At 35.7% G+C, this 20,889-nt stretch overlaps 1 protein-coding gene across 1 annotated transcript; it reads left to right on the top strand.

Moving 5' to 3' along the window:
- The first annotated feature begins 2,745 nt into the window (after window positions 1-2,745).
- LOC116866186 (killer cell lectin-like receptor subfamily B member 1B allele A) lies at window positions 2,746-20,084 on the top strand. Its single transcript, XM_032854946.1, has 6 exons — window positions 2,746-3,046; window positions 6,408-6,494; window positions 7,909-8,007; window positions 11,414-11,583; window positions 19,052-19,164; window positions 19,743-20,084. The coding sequence occupies exons 1-6, from the start codon at window positions 2,965-2,967 to the stop codon at window positions 19,855-19,857; spliced, it is 666 nt and encodes a 221-aa protein (XP_032710837.1). The 5' UTR covers window positions 2,746-2,964; the 3' UTR covers window positions 19,858-20,084.
- Window positions 20,085-20,889: the final 805 nt, after the last annotated feature.

Raw genomic sequence — 20,889 nt, 5'->3', positions numbered from 1 at the left:
TCAAAAGTATACAAAGAAGTACATTTTTCTACTTCACATGCTTACCATTACAGAAAGAGTTTACTTACATGATTGGTAAGCCTTTAATCATTCTCTGTATTTTCCTTCCTCACCCCACATGGCATTATCTTTCTCTGAGCCTGTTCTCAATCAAATGCTCCTCTAAATTGAAAAGGACTCCATCTCAAGTGAATAAATTATTACATGCTACTGTCCATCACTCAGCCACACATACATTTTGGAATATGACAGGAGGGAGGTATACAAAGGAGGGATATTAAGCCTGAGTTTCTGCAAAGGTAATGAGGCAACTGAAAGAAAGGGGTGACACAGTGGAAGGAGAGGAGAAGTTGGATTACTTTTGATTATTTTGAGTCTGAAGTATTGGAAGGCAGTTGGAATTTAGAACTTTTACTCCAGAAAATATGCCAAGATTGAAGATTCCACTTGGAATCCATGCATAGAAACACGATTAATAAAATGATTAAAATTAGGGATAAGACACATTTCAAATGCATACTATTTAATTAGTTAGATCTGGTATCCATCAATAATGATAACACCACATATTTTAAAGTGTTTTATTTATTTATTTGACAGACAGAGATCACAAGTAGGCAGAGAGAGAGAGGAGGAAGCAGGCTCCCTGCTGAGCAGAGAGTCCAATGCAGGCCCGATCCCACGACCCTGGGATCATGACCTGAGCTGAAGGCAGAGCCACCCAGGGACCCCAACACCACATATTTTAATCACTAATGCTTAACTGAACTCAATATTTAAAATTGAACTCAATATATAAAAAGTTATAGACTGGGATAGTTGTCACCAAATTTGAGAATATCATTTTAAGCTGTCATATACATCTGATGAATATTAGATGAATCTAGGGTACTTAGCTGAACAGTTCTACCTTGTTTCTGGACATATTTTATTTCTATGATGTAATGACACACATTGCAAGCCACCACTATTTTTAATATCCCACTATTTAACTAACCCATATGTTGACTGTCTATAAAATGGTCTTTCTGGCTGAAGGAGCCCTACCTACAAGAATCATGACGCTCAATCAAAGTTAAATCTCAACAAAGTTAGAGATTACTTCATAACTCATTCTTTGGTTACTTACTTTGGACATAGAGAGGAGACAGAGATTATTAATATTAAATGTGGATATCCCAAGGATTTATTACCTAACTTATAGTAGATTCTCTACATGCTAGTATTTTTTTTTAATTTTATATGATTAAACTCTCAACAGTATTTTTCATATGAATAGAAGTCTACTTTTTAGTCAAAAATCATTGCTCTCATTCTGGAAAAATGTTAAGAGTACAGTAATAAAATTCAACATAACATTAACTGTTTTGGTAACCCAACATACAATTATCAAGTATCTGTTGTGTTTCAGGCATAGATTGAGTGATGACTATAACAAATAAGAATAATAAAATGTGATTCTCACTCTCAAAATCTAGAAAGCATTATCACATCACAGTGTGGGCTTTGGACTGTTTGATAGGAGTTCAAATCCTCACTCTGAAAATGTACTGTTCATGCAACTATTTGCATATAACCTCTCAAAGTCAGTTTTTCATGTAAAAAATACAGATCAACATATAAAGTGTGAGACAACCCAGGAAAGAGAGAGTGTCTCAGCCATCTTGAGAGACAGAGGTCCTCCCATAGTCACTCCATGTCAGAAGCCTTGTGGTTTAGCCATTATACTGAGGGAACCCTCAATGCCAGAAAACCAAGTTCTGTTCTCCAGCTATTTGATTAACATAGATAAAATTCCTTGGATCCAAGGTAATGAGGATGATTACATTTTAAATAATACTACGCAATGTATTTGGATGAGTGTTGAGGGAATCAACTCTTTCATGCACAGAATTCCAACTAATCTAATGGTTCTACTAATGCCTCCTGTCATTTTTCATATGTGATATTTCTGAGCTCTGAGTCTTATGAGGGTTTCGCAGGTGGTTGGTCCCTCCTCAGGTATTTCCCTCTGCTTATTCTAGACTTCACTTCCTTCTGCTTTGTTTCATCCATGATTATATCTCTATCTTTCAGAAATTAGCTGATTTTTTTTCCTTAGCTACCAGAACTCACTTCTTTTTCATTATTGTTTGAGGCTTTTACATTTTTATTCTTTTAATATAATTTTAATGGAGGTTTAGAAGAACCAGGAGATTAAAATCTATGTTTTCTATATTGTGCTCAAAAGGAAAATTCTATGAACCTTTTTTAAACATAAGATTTACTTTTTTTTATGACACAACCTTGAGTTATTTTGACTGAGAGTTTATTTCTGCCTCTTAAACATAATTTTCCAGTTTGGAAATTTTCTGCAGAATCCATGCTTTAACTCAGTTTGATGCTAATATTATAAAGCACATGAGAGAATAGGACGTTTAAGGGAATTTTTACCTAGGTGTTAAAAAAAAAAAAAAGTATTAGCTAGGTAAATGCAATGTCTTGCAAGATGAGAAGTCTATCAATTATTTCTATCACCTCCATAATAAAATCTTTTTCTTTATCCTCCTTCCAAATTGCTATTCCATGTTGGAGAAAATGTTGAAAGATCAGAGCTTCTGCCAGAGAATATATGTCTGAACTAAAAGAGGAAGTGGTTTATAGAAGGGGCAAAAAGGGTATGATATCTTCTGTGGTGTTAGAATTATTCCAAACTTAGAAAACTAACTGTAGAGCAAGAAAACTGATATAAGAATAGTAGTTTTCTTCCATATCATGAAGTGTTCAAAAATCTATTCCTTGATTGGTAAGACTGAACACATTGTTTTTGTCCTATATTCATAGAGGAAATCCACCAAATTTGAGAGAGCAGAAGAAAATTGTCCTTCTCGATTTATTTGACTTACCGGAAGTTTATTTGCAGAACTATGAGACTCCCTTCAGTAGAATGTCATTTTTGGTCTTCTCTCTCTTTTTAAATGTGCAATGGCTGGAGATATAGTCTATGCTGATATTAAAATTGATAGGACTTTTTCTTTAGAAAATTCATCCTCACTTCAGAAATCTGGTAAGTTGGCTTTAGGGGTCCTTTTAAAATTAACATTTTACTTTTAATCTCCTTTATTTCTATCCTGCATTTGTATATGTCTTAAATAGTTAGCAGGCTGGATTCCAAGAAAAGTTGGTTGAATGCAAGAATAAGAGTGACTAGGTGATGGACATTGGGGAGGGTATGTGCTATGGTGAGTGCTGTAAAATGTGTAAGCCTGATGATTCACAGACATGTACCGCAGGGGCAAATAATACATTATATGTTAATAATTTAAAAAATAAAATAAGTGTAAGAAAACTAAAATAAATAAAATAAAATAATAAAAATAAAAATAAAAAAGAATAAGAGTGAATGTTTTTAATCAGACAAAATTAATTGTAATTTTATTTTTTTCTTTTCTTTTTCAAGTTTTTTTTTTAATTCCAGTTAGTTAACCTACAGTGTAATATTAGTTTCAGGTATAGAATTTAGTGATTCATCATTTACATATAACACTGTGGATGCAGCTAGAGAGTATTATGCTAAATGAAATAAGTCATTCAGAGAAAGACAAATACCATATGATTTCACCCATATATGGAATTTAAAAGACTAAACAAATGAATATAGGAAGAAAAAAACAGAGAGGCAAACCAAAAAACAGACTCTTAACCGCATGGAACAAACTGAGGGTTCCTGAAAGGAGGGTGAGCAGGGGGATGAGTTGAACTTTGCTTTTGATTTTCATAGTCTTTCTATTCTTTTTATTTCTTACAGTGAACATTTATACAGTGACTTCTATATTTATGACCCCCTTTCTTTACAGTTTCATGTACCTCTGATTAAATCTGTCCTTTGACTATAATATAAATTCTCTTAAACAAAGGAAAAAAGTACTTGGCTATAATTCACATTGTTAATTATCTTTTTGAAATTTGCATAATGTTAGGATAACAGTGTTAAACTAAACTAAGATGACATGAAATGCTGGTATTTTATTTCATGAAGTTTAGAATTAATGAGACTCTGAGTAATAGAATATTTGTGGAATACGAAGAGAAAGGTACATAACTAAGGATAACATTGTACCTTAAACACAAGCCACCGCAAAGGGTGGTAGATTTTCATATTCAGTGCGTTTTTTCATCCTCTAAAGTATTAGGGAAACTTTCGTGTTGCATTTCTGTTCTTTTCTCTAGGGTAAGAATTTGTTATATTATAAAGTTTATATAAAATGTTTACATAATTTGAGTCTCATTGCATTTGTACTGTGTAATGAATATAATGTTTTGCTTTACTATATTTCCAAATAATGTATTTCTTCTTTTATATTTTTTAATTTGCTGTTACCAAATAAATCTGAGGTGTGGTTTTCTCTGATTGCGAACACATATTATTCCTTATTTTTAAACATTACCTCTCTGACCTTGTCCAATAAAAGCTTATCCGCTTTCTTTTTTCCCTAGTCTGGGTGCTCTCATTTTCAATGACAAGATAGAACTTAATTTTAAAAATAATGTGGACTATAGTTGCCTTCTTATTCTTCCACCCAGAAAAACTCTCATACTATTAGTCTAATTTCCTAGAAGTTATTTTAGCTCAGTTCAAGGAACAAAACTAGTATTTTCAATTCTGCATTCCAGGGTTTGATTTCCTTTTTGTTTACAGATAGAACTTTACTTCCTTCCTGGTTTAGAGATTTGGAGATAACATTTTTAATGCTATCTGGTCCAGTCTGCTAATATTAAAAAGAGAACACCTGAATATATAAAGATTAAGTTACCTACTCACAATGGTGCTTGTGACCAGAAGCCAAATATTTTATTACTTCACTGCATATCCCTAGGATAGGATAAATAAAACTTCTGTTCTCATGTGTCATATCATTGTAAATGGAAAGAATTATTTGATACACTGAATTGTCATGTTCTACAGAGCCCTACATATGATATGACATGGCCTTAGTTTTCCTCTTCTAACTCCCTATGTTTTACTTATTTTGCTCTGGCTGTTGTCCTCTTTCCTCCTTGAAGTTACACATGCCTTACCACTTCAGAGCCTCACATGTGCTGAGACCCTTTCCCTATTCTCTTAATCTTCATATTCATTTGTTCTTTAAGATAAAACAAAGAGACTGTCATGATAAAATTGAGCAGATTACTAGTGAGAAAGTATGATTCCACTGGGAATATCCCAGGCAAACACTGAGAAATTCGTGCTTTTCATAAATCTTACTTTGGGGCCTGAAAAAGTGACCTAATAATCCTTATGTCAGTGTTCTAATGAAATCTGAAATTTTATTCTGTAAGTTTTTAGGTCCACACACCTAGCTGTTTATATTAAAAACATATGTAGGGATACAATCCCCTTCTTCTTGCAATTGCCTAGATGGGCACAGTTTGCATTGTTTTACATGATACATGAAAATACATGGATATTTTATGCTCTGAGAATTAATAAACTTCCATGAAAGATGTTTTATTCAACAACAGTAGTCATTTGAACATAGAGCAAAGTTCTCTGTAGTAATAGATAAGAATTCAGGTTAATCGGTCTTGATGCTTGACTTTATAATTGGTTATATTTCAACATCAGTTATTTCATTACTTTCTCAATGTATTGTATATATGTTTGCATATGTCATGTATCTAGTGGCATTGATATACTGCAGTTATTTTGGATTAGAGATTGTTGGTTTAACCATCGGCCAAAGCTAATAATTCTTGCTTCTTTTCCTGATTTATTTTTATCTTTTGAGTACTCCAAAGACAATGAGGTAGTATGGACAGCAAACCAGCCACTGTTTGGGTAGTCAAGAGAGCCGAGGCTTGATCTCAGCTCTCTTTTCAAATAACTGTAATTGTGGACTTGAATATCCACATAAATATGTAGACATTGGACAAGGTAATCCATAAAAGTACTTTTATTTTAAAATAAAAATGAGTGAAATGTATGAAATTACTGTTATGTATCACTATGTAAAGTAGGCATATTACATAAGAGAGAAAAGAATGGATTAATCCAAATAGGTGGGTGTTGTCAACAAACTTACAAGAGAATCTGGAGGGTCTCAGTCTTATATAAAAACAAAGGACTGCAGAGAGCAGATCACTGTAAGATTAATGCTGTGAAACATGTATGATGAACCCACAAAGAAAAACTCATATCCATTCAGTTTTATAAGTCTCCTCTTCACAAACCGGAAAGCCAAATATGTTCTCTGTGTGTGTGAACATGAGCAAAAAGAAGCTGGGTCTATGTATTTCAAAGGAAATTAACTTAGAAGCTTGATAACCAAGAAAGTTTATTTAGCTCCCTCTTACCTCTAATTATATAAGGATTTAACTGCTGGTCTTAACGATTACATTCTATCTGTCCAATCTATCCAATATTGTAGATTCTCACCACCATGGAATTTTCCTGAAAGTTGGATGTGCAATGATCATCACCCTATTTGTAACAGTAGTTGTGCTGAGCATTTTGAGTAAGTAATTAATCAAGATTATTCATTTATCCTAAAGTATTTTTCTTTAATGACCTGTTGTAATTGTGTTTGCTGTTCAAGTGTTTCCTGAACAATACAGGACAACTTCACAGAACATATGAAATTTGAAAAAATTAAAATTAGAGATTTTTTCATAGACCTTCAGCATGTGATGTCATTATGGATTCATTTCACTGATAAAGGAAAGAGAAGTCAAGAATATGTTTATATTTTGTGATGAAATCACACAATGCAGGTTGATAGTGAGTTATACACAAGCTTCTCTAAAACTACATTCAGATGAAAGGAAATTAAATTATGTAGTATATTTCTATATAAGTTTATTCATATTAGCTACTCCTGGCCACTATCAATCATGTATCAATAAGTGAGAAATCTGCCTACAATTAATCAACTAACTTGAGTATTTAAAAATTGTACTCATGTACTTTGGACGTAAGAGCATAATTCAATATTCAGATAGCAAATATTTTAATTATTGAATAAATGTTTGGAGAAAAGTTATTCACATATATCTATAGAACAAAGGTAATATACAGATTATATATATTCCAAGGAATTCAGGCTTTCAGATGAAATCCTAGAACAGGCCAATGCATATAAACCTTAAGCCCCAGAAAGCTATTTAATTTTACAGCTTTAATAAAAGCTTTAATTTTACAGCTAATTGCAGTTGTAAAATTAGGGCAGAGGGAAGCAAAAATAAAATCTCTTCTTTATGTTTTTTGCTATGTTAATAGATTTGTTTGTTACTAGCATAGCAGTTTTTTAATAAAATATTTTTGTTACTAATAGATTCATTACTAAAATAGATTTTAAAGATTTAATTGCATAATACACAATATTATGAAATTAGAAGTTACCAAAAGTAAGCTCTGTTAAATGGCCCTCAAAAAAAAAAAAAAAAGATACCTTCCTCATTGGAAAAAAATTACTCTGGGCTCGCCCTACCCTTCTCTATGCAGCATTTACATGCAAAATCCTGAAAGAACCAGAATTATGAACCAAACCAAAACATATAAAATCTTCCCTCTGAATCAGGTGACACTGGACATAATTTAACAATATCTCACTAAACCCAAACTATACAAATGAAGCTTATGACCACAGCTGGTTATTTTGTGTTCATTAAAATAAATATGAAAACTCCAAGAAAAAAATTAGGTGACTAGCCCTCCTCTCCCAGATCATATTTTATTAATATGTTAATAAAAGTAATAAGAATGCAAAGAAAAGATCAAGCCTTAGAAAAATAGTATTGTTTGTCTCCTTAAGTTTTTAATTATTTAACTTACAATAGAATTTCTACATTACTGAACTTTAGAGAGTCACTAGAACCCAATAGTTTTATGCTTTGTATTTAATTAGGAAAATATGTTTCTTCTTTCATCAGTTATCCAGTTGAAATATGCAAGACATAATGCAGTGGAAAATGAATCAAAAGAGAAATTCTGTACTGGTGAAAATAAATCTGGAACAATCACCTCAACAGGTAACATAATTTTATGTTGTCTAATTCCAGAGACATGGACAGTAACATCGGTTTTACCAGAATATATTTGAAAAGAGAGATTCCTCTACCCTATAGAGGGATGGTTAAGGTCATTGTTTTTTATGGATCCGTTATAGTCTATGACAAAAATGTTCAAGGATCCAAGACAAATGAGGAAAATGAGCTTATAAAGAGTTCTAGATTAATGAAAATGTATTTCATGGAAATGATTGTATTTTATCATTTTTATTTCAGTTGGGACATACACAAGTGCAGAATGTTGTCAAAATATTTTCATTCTTATTTTTTAAAAGATTTTATTTGTTTATTTGACAGAGAGAGAAACAGCGAGAGAGGGAACACAAGCAGGGGGAGTGGGAGAGGGAGAAGCAGTCTCCCGCTGAGCAGGGAGCCCAATGAGGGGCTCCATTCCAGGACCCTGGGATCATGACCTGAGCCAAAGGCAGACACTTAACGACTGAGACACCCAGGCACCCCTATTTTCATTCTTAAAGTTCATGACATATCATTTTTTTTACTAGGTAATGTTATTACATGCAAAATTATTGTAAATGGTAATGTTATGTTAATCTTTCTCTTGCTCTTTCATATCTGCACACTTTTTAAACGTCAAGAAAACAATTATTCAGGCTTTCTGCATTTTTTCCCAGTGGTTTTATTACATCTTTAAATTTCTTAAAGTCAATCAGAGAAAGACAACGGTCATATGATCTCTCTGATATGAGGAATTTGAGAGGCAGGGCAGGGGGGTCGCGGGGAGAAGGGAGTGAAAAAGTGAAACAAGATGGGACTGGGAAGGGAGACAAACCATAAGAGACTCTTAATCTCAGGAAACAAACTGAGAGTTGCTGGGGTTGGGGGTGTAGGGATAGGGTGACTGGGAGATGGACATTGGGGAGGGTATTTAAAAAATTGGTTAATTTAATTCTTAACTCCATATTGAAAAACTATATATCATTCTTTTTTTGAACATCCAGGTATAATTCTATTAGAAAGACCTACTAGTCCATAATGTCGTGTACATACAAATTCTGGGAATGCGTTAAAACATTAAATTGGACTTTGATATTTCCAAGTCCCCTTCACCACATTCTAAAAACTATCTGATACACCATATGTTCTTCTTCTTTTTTTAACTTGTGTGACTCTGAGGGCAAATTTTATGAGATGTTATCCCCAGAGAAAAAGCACTGCAGTATACTATTACCAATACAGAGGCAGTAGCAGTGGTATTAAATAAAGCTCTAGCTTTAAATTCTGTCAAACCTGTTTTCTTTTTTTTTTTTTTAAGATTTTATTCTTTATTTGTCACAGAGGGAGAGAGCACAAGCATGGGGAGTGGCAGGCAGAGAGAAAAGCAGGCTCCCCACTGAGCAAGGAACTTGATGCAGGACTCTACCCAGCACCCTGGGATCCTGACCTGAGCCAAATGCACACTTAACCAACTGAGTCACCCAGGCCCTCCAAACCTGTTTTCTAATCCTCATCCTATTCTTATAAATGTGTAAGCCACCGCTCCTAGAGTCTTAGATCAATTCATCAGGAAAGAAAAACAATAAAACTTTTAAAATATGTGAAGTAAAACTTAATTGATCTATTTAGCCATCATTTCTAATGCTTTGTTAACCTTCTCTCTATTTTCTTTCTAGAATCTAAATCTAGAATTTAGATGTACAATAGGCTTATGCTCCCCCATTTCACTTACCATCCCATTTTTGTCTTCCTTGTCGATTTGTGCTGAAGGCAATGTTTCCAGGTGTATCCTGCAGCTTACAAAGTCCCTCTCTTCCTGTGTTCAAGCAATGGACTCATTCATGGAATCTAATTTCAATGATCACAGTTTTCTCTTTTTTAAAAAATAATATATATACCTTTAAAAAAGGTATATATTGGGGCACCTGGGTGGCTCAGTGAGTTAAGCCTCTGCGTTCAGCTCAGGTCATGCTCTTGGGGTCCTGGGATCGAGTCCCATATCGAGATCTCTGCTCAACAGGGAGCCTGCTTCCATTCCTCTCTCTCTGCCTGCCTCTCTGCCTACTTGTGATCTCTATCAAATAAATAAATTAAATATTTTTTAAAAAATGGTTGGGAAACCCTGCTTCATACTATCTAGTCAAATTATCTACTATCAGAAATATAAAAGTGAAAATATAGTAGTTTCTTATTAAATATGTTCTTAAAAGTCCCAGTTGCATGGTTGCTATATTAACTATAATCACAGCATATATTTGGCATTATTACCTGGAAAGGTTTGGATTTGGTGTATTATATCAGTCTAAAGAAAAACTGTACAACTGAGACAAGTGTGGGGACTTAATATTGAAAGCAAGAGCAAGGATCCTTTGAATATACATTGTTCACCTTCTACTTTTATTTTTACCTATATGCTTGCCATTTCTGATGTTGTCCTCTCCCCAATACGAAAGTTTCCAGTTAGAAACATTTCCCATCAGTCTGAAGAATTTCCTCTGATATTCATTGTAGTGACTATTTGATAATGGATCCTTTTAGTTTTCTTTTATCTGAAATTGTCTTAAATTTGCCATGCTTTTAGAAAGATATTTTCATTGGATGTGAAATATTTTGTTGATTTTTTCCCTTAAACAATTTTTAAGGTTCTTATTTAAATTCCAGTTAGTCGATGTACAGTGTAATATTAGTTTTGGGTATGCAATACAGTGATTCAATAGTCCCATACAGCACCCAGTGCTTATCACAGCAAGCCCCCTTCTTAATCCCCATCTCCTACGTCACTCGTTCCCCATCCACCTCCCCTCAGTTTGCTCTCTCTAGTTAAGAGTCTGTTTCTTAGTTCCCTTCAAAAATTTGAAGATATTTTTCACTATGTTCCGTCCCCCTCAATGCATGATGAGAATGAGGGATTTTTTTCTTTTTAAATAGTTGTATTCTTGTAAACGGCACATAGTTTTTCTCTGCTTTCAAGATTTTCCTCTATCTTTGGTTTAAGCAGTTTGTTTTATTTTTACATATGATTTTCCTCATATTTATCCTGCTTAGGGCTTGATGAGTTTCTTGAAAGTATAAATTTATAAATTTAAATGCGTTAGAGAAATTTTAGCTATTATCGTTTTTTCCCTTTATTTTCTCCTTCCTCTAGTTCTAAGACTTCAATTTCTTTTTTTTTCTTACTTTTTTTTAAAGGTCTTATTTCTTTATTTGTCAGAGAGAAAGAAAGCAAAAGCAGGGGGAGCAGCAGGCAGAGGGAGAAGCATCTTCCCCACTGAGCAAGGAGCCCAATGCAGGATTAGATTCCAGGACCCTGGGATCATGACCTGACCCAGGGCAGACACTTAACTTCATCAGTATATGATATTAGGGATACGGTTCTGAGTTTCTTTTAATTACTTATCCTTGTTCCTTCTAGTTTCTTTCAATTTCTCCACTGTTCACAAATCATGCCCCTCTGAAGACTGGAAGCTACATGGAGGGAAATGTTACTGGATTGCTGAAGATAAGAAATCTTGGGATGAAAGCAAAAATGACTGTGCCATGAAAAATTCACATCTCCTGGTGATTCAAGACTTCATTGATATGGTGAGATATCAAACTTAGAGATTATAGCATCTTTCACATTTTCAAGGCAGTCATTGGGCTACATATTTGAAAATTTATTTTTTTGAAGATTATTTATTTATTTATGTGTCAGAGAGAGCCCAAGCAGGGGAAGTGGCAGGCAGAGCACACAGAGGGAGAAGCAGGCTCCCTCCTGACCAGGGAACCCAAGGCAGCATTCGATCCAGGAACCTAGGATCATGACTTGAGCCAAAGGCAGACGCTTAATCTACTGAGTCACCCAGGCATCCCACATATTTGAAAATTTCTATGAAATAAATTCTAAACTTCATTGCTATTAACTACGCAAATACTGTTTGAATGAGTCATTGAACTACAGGATTATTTTTGGCTTTTTTTGGGGGGGGCTATGGAATGAAGGAATTCATTTGGTACTGTACACCTAAGTTCTCCTCCACAAGAGATCCCCACTGCTAACTAGATTCCATTTTAAAATATAAGACAGTAAGTATCTTACCTCATCTCTCATGTTTATTGCAATGTTCCCAAAGGCTGCAGTCAGATATCATGGCAGCTAAAATTAAGATGATAACTGAGAGAAAGGAAATATAGAATAGTCGTCACTAACATTTCATTCTCCCTTGAGCAGAATACTTCGTTAACTCTGGTTTAATTTAAATGGGAGTTCTATTGCATGAATGTCAAACACAAAACCTTTAATTAATAAGGCCAATGTAGATGTTAATTAGCAAGCATCAAATAAGGATAATCAGCATGAGGATTAGTATATTGGCATAACAAGTTATGTCAAAGCTTCTGGTTCTGAAAATCCAGTGACCAGCAGTGCTGTACTACTCCTGGTTGAGTCATAGCCATCTGGGGTGGATAGCACAGCTGTTGAAACTTCTGAAGAGAAAAAAAAGTCTCCTGAGTTTGAGAAAAAAAAGTCTCCACCACAACAAGAAAAACAAGAGCAGAAGTAAACTATCGTCTCGCTGTAACCAGAGTAACCCCAAATCTCAAAATGTCAGACTGTCTGTCAGATGCAGTTCAAATTGATTCAAATATGAGCCAAATTCAGGATAGATTAAGAGCTGAAAAGAGATCCATTTTCTTCTCCAAGAGGTAATTTTAAGACAAAAAAGGGGAAGCAGATATCAACTGGAAAGCATTTCGTGAGAATGCTCAGAAAGGGATAAATAATAAATCATTTCATGGAGAAATTATGCAACAAAAGATTTCACTCAGAAACTCATCTATTTCCTGCTCACCATCAAAGGGAAGGATGCTGAAATGCAGAAAAGACATGTCTTCTAGGCAATAGATTAACCAGACTAGGGAGACCAGTAAACTGAGACAACTTTTTTTTAAATTTTTTATTTAAATTCAATTTAGTTAACATACAGTATATTATTAGTTTCAGGGATAGAATTTAGTAATTCACCAACTGTGTATAACACCAAGTGCTCATTACATCATGTGCCCTCCTTAATGTCCATCATCCAGTTACCCTATCTCCCCACCCAACTCCCCTTCAGCAACCCTCAGTTTGTTTAGAAATTTTCTTGTTCCTGTTCAGATTACCTCTCTCATATTATTCCTAAGCAAATTAATGGGCCAGATATAATTGTTCTCTTTCATGGATAAATAAAGAATCTGAATGGAATCAGCATAGGATTTATGCACACATATTTCTTTTCCAAAAAAGACATGTATTAGAGTTGGTGGGAATGCAAGTTGGTGCAGCCACTTTGGAGAACAGTGTGGAGATTCCTTAAGAAATTAAAAATAGAGCTTCCTTATGACCCTGCAATTGCACTACTGGATATTTACCCTAAAGATACAGATGTAGTGAAAAGAAGGGCCATCTGTACCCCAATGTTTATAGCAGCAATGGCCACGGTCGCCAAACTGTGGAAAGAACCAAGATGCCCTTCAACGGACGAATGGATAAGGAAGATGTGGTCCATATACACTATGGGGTATTATGCCTCCATCAGAAAGGATGAATACCCAACTTTTGTAGCAACATGGACGGGACTGGAAGAGATTATGCTGAGTGACATAAGTCAAGCAGAGAGAGTCAATTATCATATGGTTTCACTTATTTGTGGAGCATAACAAATAACATGGAGGACATAGGGAGATGGAGAGGAAAAGGGAGTTGAGGGAAACTGGAAGAGGCGGTGAACCATGAGAGACTATGGACTCTGAAAAACAACCTGAGGGTCTTGAAGGGGCGGGGATGGGAGGTTGGGGGAGCCAGGTGGTGGGTATTAAAGAGGGCACATATTGCATGGAGAACTGGGTGTGGTGCAAAAACAATGAATTCTGTTACACTGAAAAGAAATAGAAATAAATAAATTATACATATATATATATACGTATATATATATATATATATTAGAAAAAAATAATTCCTCCAAAAACCAGAAAATAATTTTCTAGCAAATACTTTTCTAGCTCTCAAATAAGTGAAGAATAAAATGAAACAAAGAGAATTATTAGTCCATCTAGAATTCCCTTGTGCCATCATATGGCAAAAAAAAGAAAAAAGAAAGAAAAGTAGAAAGAGGGGGGGAAAGGGAGTAAGAAGAAGAGAGTGAGAAAAAGAGATAGTTAAACAAAAAAAAAAAAAAAACAGGAAAAGAAAGGAGGTTTATAGCTTTCACGAATGATGCAAAGATCTTGAAATGTTACTACAATTTTTAAATGAGAAAGAGTCGATTAACTTTAAATTGCCAGCTTGTTTCAAATTCATTGGAAAGTTAAGTTTGCAGAGCCAAAATCTCTGCTGAAACAGGTACCTGTGGGAGAGAAGACATGTCCTCACTTACTTGGAACACACAAATCAGACACCAGACATCAGAAAGGGGAGTTCTGTCAGAGTAATTGAAAAATGAGTTAAGTCTGAGTGCGAGTGGGCAAAAACAATGTGAATAAAGCTCCTGGGCTTGGCAGAAACTGGGGGATTCTACAACCCCGTGAAGGCTATTTTTTTCTGTAAATGCCACTGGTTCTCAAGATTAGAAAGAACCATAAGAATGTGTCCTTCGCGGTTCAGACTCAGGAGAAGAAAACAGCAATCTTGAAGTGGCAAGGAATTCCGCCAAGATCCTTGTCCCCAGTCTGCCCTGTGCACTATGGAACAACAGCTTTCATGCATGTGTTGGTGAGAAGGACAAGTGCCCTTGAGGAACTGGTGCAAAACACCGTTGCACGTGCGAAAGAGGATGGGGAGGGGCGAGAATACTGGATGGGATCACAGTTACAGGCAGGGTAGGGGTGGCAAAAGGGAGAAAGCCACATAGAGAAGACACAGGGATGAGTGACTGCCTAAGACTGAGGCATAATCAGAACAAACAAGACCACTGCGTCTACTGCCTCTAACTGTCAAGCTAACAGATTTCAAACAGGAAGTAGAGAAGAACTCTGCTGGGAGAGGGGCAGGGGAGGAAGAAGAACATGCAGAGAGATCTTCTCTGAGGCATGGTGCAAAGGGAAACTGAAATGCTCCGGTCAAGCAGACATTTCTCTGGCAAACAAACAAACAAAAACCAGGAAAACATGAGACATTACAGGAATTGGAAACCTGTGGCACATTGAGGATAGCAATAATTCGCACACTCACCCCCGTAATGATAAACTTAAACCCCACATTGAAGACACAGGAGAAGGAACTCTGTGTTCATTTCTATCCACAAAACTATTTAACTCAGTCGCCACATGCTAGACAGCTTTCAACAATCAAATACGAGGTATAAAAAGAGGAAGGAGGAGGGTAAGGGGGGAGGGGGAGGAGAAGGAGAAGAAGAAGAAGAGGTGGAGAAGGAGGAAGAAGAAGAAGAAACAAGACCCTCCCAAGAACAAGGAGAACTATTGCACAATGATAAAGGGGTTGTATGAGTTTGCCAGGGCTGCCATAACAGAGTACTACAAATTTAATGACTTAGGCAAGAAAGATTAATTTCTCCAGGTTCTGAAGGTTGCAAGTCCAAGATCAAGATATTGGCAGGTTTCATTTCTCATGATGACTCTCTCCTTGGCTTTCAGCTGGCCACCTTTCTACTGTGTCCTCACATGGTCTTTCCTCTGTGTATGTGCATCTGCGTCTGTGTGTTCAAATTTTTCATATAAGGCCACCAATCAGACTTAATTAAGACCCAGTCTAATAGCCCTACTTTAGCTTCATGACCTCGTTAAAGGCTGTGACTTCAAATGTAGTCATATTTTGAGGTACTGGGGTTAAGACTGCAACATACGAATTTTAGAGAGACACAATTCAGTCCATAATATTACCCCGCTCTGTCCCCTGAATCTCATAGCAGGGGTCAATTATATATGTATATGCAGCAAGGTTAACACTGATAGAACTAAAAAAGGAAATGGAGAAATACACAATTACAGTTGGAGTTGTCAACACTCCTCTTTGAGTAACTGAAAAAACAAGTCTCATAAATAAATAAATAAATAAATAAATAACCTGAACAATGCTTTCAACCAATTCAACCTAATTAATCTTTTTAAAAATTATTTTTATTAACATATAATGTATTATTTGCCCCAGGAGTACAGGTCTGTGAATCATTGGGTTTACACATTTTATGGCACTCACCATAGCACTTACCCTCTCCAATGTCCATAACCCAACCACGCTTTTCCTACCCCCCTCCCCCGGCAATGCTGTTTGTTTCCTGAGATTAAGAGTCTCTTATGGTTTATCTCCCTCCCCAGTCCCATCTTGTTTCATTTTTTCCCTCCTTTCCCTCCATGACCCCCTGCCTTGCTTCTCAAATTCCTCATGTCAGAGATCACATGATAATTGTCTTTCTCTGATTGACTTATTTCACTTAGCATAATACCCTCTAGTTCCATCCATGTTGTTGCAAATGGCAAGATTTCATTTCTTTTGAAGGCTCCATAGCATTCCGTTGTATATATACACCACATCTTTTTTGTCCATTCATCTGTTGATGGACATCTAGGTTCTTTCCATAGTTTGGCTATTGTAGACATTGTTCCTATAAATATTCAGGTGCACGTGCCCCTTCGGATAACTACATTTGTATCTTTAGGGTAAACACCCAGTAGTGCAATTGCTGGGTTATAGGGTAGCTCTATTTTCAACTTTTTGAGGAACATCCATGATGTTTTCCAGAGTGGCTGCACCAGCTTGCATTCCCACCAACAGCATAGGAGGGTTCCCTTTCTCGGCATCCCTGCCAACATCCTTGACCTAATTAATCTTATAGAAAACTATATCCAATAAAAGCAGGTTGCACTTTTTTTTCAATACACCTAGAACTTTCAAGAAGACAGACCATATTTGGAGACCCAGTAAACGTTAAAAAATTACAAATACAGATATTATCCAAAACACGTGTCAGACCATAACAAAATTAAACTGGAAGTTAGGAATGGAGTAGTATTTGGAAAATTCCCAAATATTTGAAAATTAAACAATACACTTCTAAATAATGTATGGGTCAAAGAAGTAGTGATCAGAGGAAAATTTTTAAATTATATGATGAATTGAATGAGAACAACATTTTAACATCAAAAGTCACACGTTTCAGCTTAAGAAAGAGCTTAGAAGGAAATTTATAACATTGAGTATTTACATTTGAGAAGAAGATAATGTAGAATCAATCATCTAAACTTCTCTTTTAAAAAGAAAAGGCTAGAAAAAGAGAAAACTAGACCCAAAGCAAGCAGAAGAATGGAAAATGTACATTACTAAATGCAAGTCTTACTATAAAGCAAAATTAATTAATATAGTATAGAATTGGCAGAAGAGAGATATGTAGATCAGTAAACTGAACAGAGACACTAGAAACAGGCCTACCAAAATTTAGTCAACTGATTTTTTGGCCATAGTGCAAAGATAATTCAATGGAAAAACACTATTCCCTCTCATGTATGCCAATGACTATTTATGTTCCTACAAACAGTTATGACATTTGGCATATGAGTTTGGCTACAGGTGGGGGAGAACCAAAATCACTGGAGCTTAAACAAGGTAGTGGTGTACTTTGTTTATTGAATCTAAAACACTTTTAATTATTAAGAGGTAACATTAGTACACTTAAAAGCATTAACACGATTAAAAAGCAAAAACAAAGCTCCCAATTAAACTGCTACAAGCTATAGACTGATGTTTCCAATTTCAAAGTGTTAAAATAGGAGGGAAATCTGTCTATTCATATATGCAATAGGTCATGTCAACCACATTGTAGTCCGTACAGCTATGGATTTCTGGGCTCAACAGTAGAGTGCTCTCTGTGTCTACCTATTTCCGGTTGATTTACAACATATCCATGTGCTAGCCATCAGAAAAGAAGAAAATGACAAATGGAAGGATATAGCCCTAGCTTTTAAATGTGCGATTAGAATTTCAGTATCTGGCTAATTCACTAGCCAGAAATTAGGTCAGTCACATTGTCACACTAAGCCAAAAGGGAGCCTTAGAAATATAGCCTTCATTAATCTGGCCATATATATGGCTCAGGGGTTATATTCCTATAGAATAAGAGATATTCATGGGGCGCCTGGGTGGCTTAGTGGGTTAAAGCCTCTTCCTTCAGCTCGGGTCACAATCCCAGAGTCCTGGGATCGAGCCCCGCATCGGGCTCTGCTCAGTGAGGAGCCTGCTTCCTCCTCTCTCTCTGCCTGCCTCTCTACCTACTTGTGATCTCTGTCTGTCAAATAAATAAATAAAATCTTAAAAAAAAAGAATGTTAAAAAAAAGAATAAGAGATATTCAGAAACTATGAACAGTATGTCTCACACCAGCTCAGACATTGCTTGCTTTCTTTAATTTTTCCTGTATATTCCCCTCCTTCTATATATTATTTCATACTCATACTTAACAATAACCACTAACATTTATGTAATGAGAATTTATTATGTGCCAGGCAGTATATCATAATATTATTTAATAGCAAAACAATGGTAGCTCTTTGAGATAGGTACTATAATAATCTGAGTTGCAGAGATTGGGGAAAACAAGTAAAAAATTTAATAACTGCAGAGATGCATGGTAGTAAACAGTAGAGACGGGACACGAATTTGGAAGTTTGACCTCACAGCCTTAGTATCTCCTGCAACCATACATAATTCCACCTTATTGTTGCCACATGGCATGGCAGTAGTTTGTCCCTCTGCTCTGATCTGTTAGAAAAATGTGAAGTAGGCGCACCTGGGTGGCTCAGTCGGTTAAGTGTCTGACTTCAGCTAGGTCATGATCCCAGGGTCCTGAGATCCAGCCCCGTTTCTCCCTCTCCTTCTGCCTCTCCCCTCAACTCATTTTCTCCCTCAAATAAATAAAATTTAAAAAAAAAAAAAAGAAAAATGTGAGATATGTCTTACCTGCCCCTTTCCTGCTTCTAGCACAGGGCCAAACACATAGGAGCTTCGCTAGAGATATATAGTTTTTTGTATCTGTAAGGATCAGTCAGTTGTTTCATGTAACATTTCCGATTCTCTTTAGAGTTTCCTGTGGCGGTACCTCAATACCTCAGTGTTTTACTGGATTGGCCTATCTATTACACCTGGAGGGCAGTCATGGACATGGGTAGACAACAAACCTTTTGACTCCCATTTGTGAGTTTATTGTTTTTTAGCTTTCTTGCAGTCCGAATCCCATATTGTGTGACAAGAAAGAGTCGTCTGATGTTGTTAGAAACAGGTATAAATTTCCTGACTCATGACCTGATAAATACATGTATAAAATGGTCTAGTTGGAAAGTTGAGAAACAAAAGAAATCTCGCTCGACCCACTCAGAAGATTTAGGTGTGAAATAGGGCTTGCCAATGGTGCCTTTTTATTTTATCACCTTATTCAAGAGGTAAATGGAAAAGTGTAAAATCTCTTATAAGAGCACAAGTTTAGTTTACAAAATATAAATTTATGCTCATTTCAATAATTTCTAAATAAGCAAACCAGAGGTGCCCTTTTGGCAACATCCATACACATCTCTGACTAACCATCGTTAGCTATTAACTTCTCTTGAGAAATGAAACTGAGGGTGGGAAGAATTACTTTACCCATCATACTATGTATTGTTTACGTTGTTTTCATGATCATATTTTTATTTTAAAAATTAGAAAGTATTTTCTGAAGCTTTCTTGAGTCTCTGGACACATACTGATGTAAAGATAAGCATTTTCTTTCTTTATAGGTTTCCAATAGAAGAAAAACGGATAACCCGGAGCATGAAATGTGCCCAGGTGTCTCGTAGGAAGGTTACCAACCAAAACTGTGAGCAAAATGACCAGTGGATTTGTCAACTCTAATCCGCACTGCAGAAAATCAGTCTCCATTTCTCTGACTAAAAGACACATGACACCACATGAAGTTTGATGTCAGACCATATCAGAGTCCAGAGGGCTCTATCTGTGTGCACACGCACACACACACACACATTTGTTCATTCGTGTGGGTATAGTACTATTTCTCAGAGATGTAGGAAGGCTAATAGAGGAAATGAAATGTCATAGAAACTGAGTAGATAGAATGAATATATTTTATATTTTTCATCTGCATAATCAATGACCAATGACTCTCTTTGCCTGTATTTTTGGAACTTCGGTATTCTCTACATCTTGCCTCTACAATATCCTTACATTCTTCCAACTTTAATGACCATGACGTACAGAGCAATTCCTCTCAAATTTACATCTCTGGCCCAGTCTTTCCCTGATCACCCTAGTGCTTATTTAACCTATCAAATCTAAAATCTCAAAGGCATTTCAAATTCAATATATAAAAATAATTCATTAACTTTCCTCACAAAAGGAAAAACCCTCCAGTACTTAGCCTCTCAATCAATGGCACAACATATAAGAAATTACACAACCTATAAACTGGCTGTCTCGTTACCACTTTCTCTCTGGCCCACACTTCCGGGCTGCTCTCCACTCTACTTCTCACAAAACCAAGTCTTGTCACCTGTTTTTTTTACTAATATCTCTCAAATCTGACCTCTTCTCTTCACCGTTTTCACAATCTTAATAACAAAGAATTAAAATGTTAAATAACTGCCGTAACAGGGTCTTCCTATTCTACTCCTAACCCGTTTCAGTTACTCTCTGTCATGCAACCTAGGTGATACTTAAAAAATACATATACTGACAGTTCACACTTTCTTTTGAAAAACACTTCACATCTTTCTTGATATAAGACCAAACTCTGTAACACAGCTTAGAAATCCCTCGTTAGGTCTCATCCTTGCTTACTTAGTCAGTGTCTGTCTACACAAAACTTACCCAAACTCCCAACACCACAGCCACATTAGACAAAATTTCAAGAACTCATACAGAATTTCA

This window comes from Lontra canadensis, unplaced genomic scaffold, assembly GCF_010015895.1.
Source record: "Lontra canadensis isolate GAN:19392208 unplaced genomic scaffold, GSC_riverotter_1.0 scaffold9, whole genome shotgun sequence".
Lineage (NCBI taxonomy): Eukaryota > Metazoa > Chordata > Mammalia > Carnivora > Mustelidae > Lontra > Lontra canadensis.
Note: the sequence above shows the minus strand (reverse complement) of the source record. Positions and strands in the feature narration are given on the sequence as shown.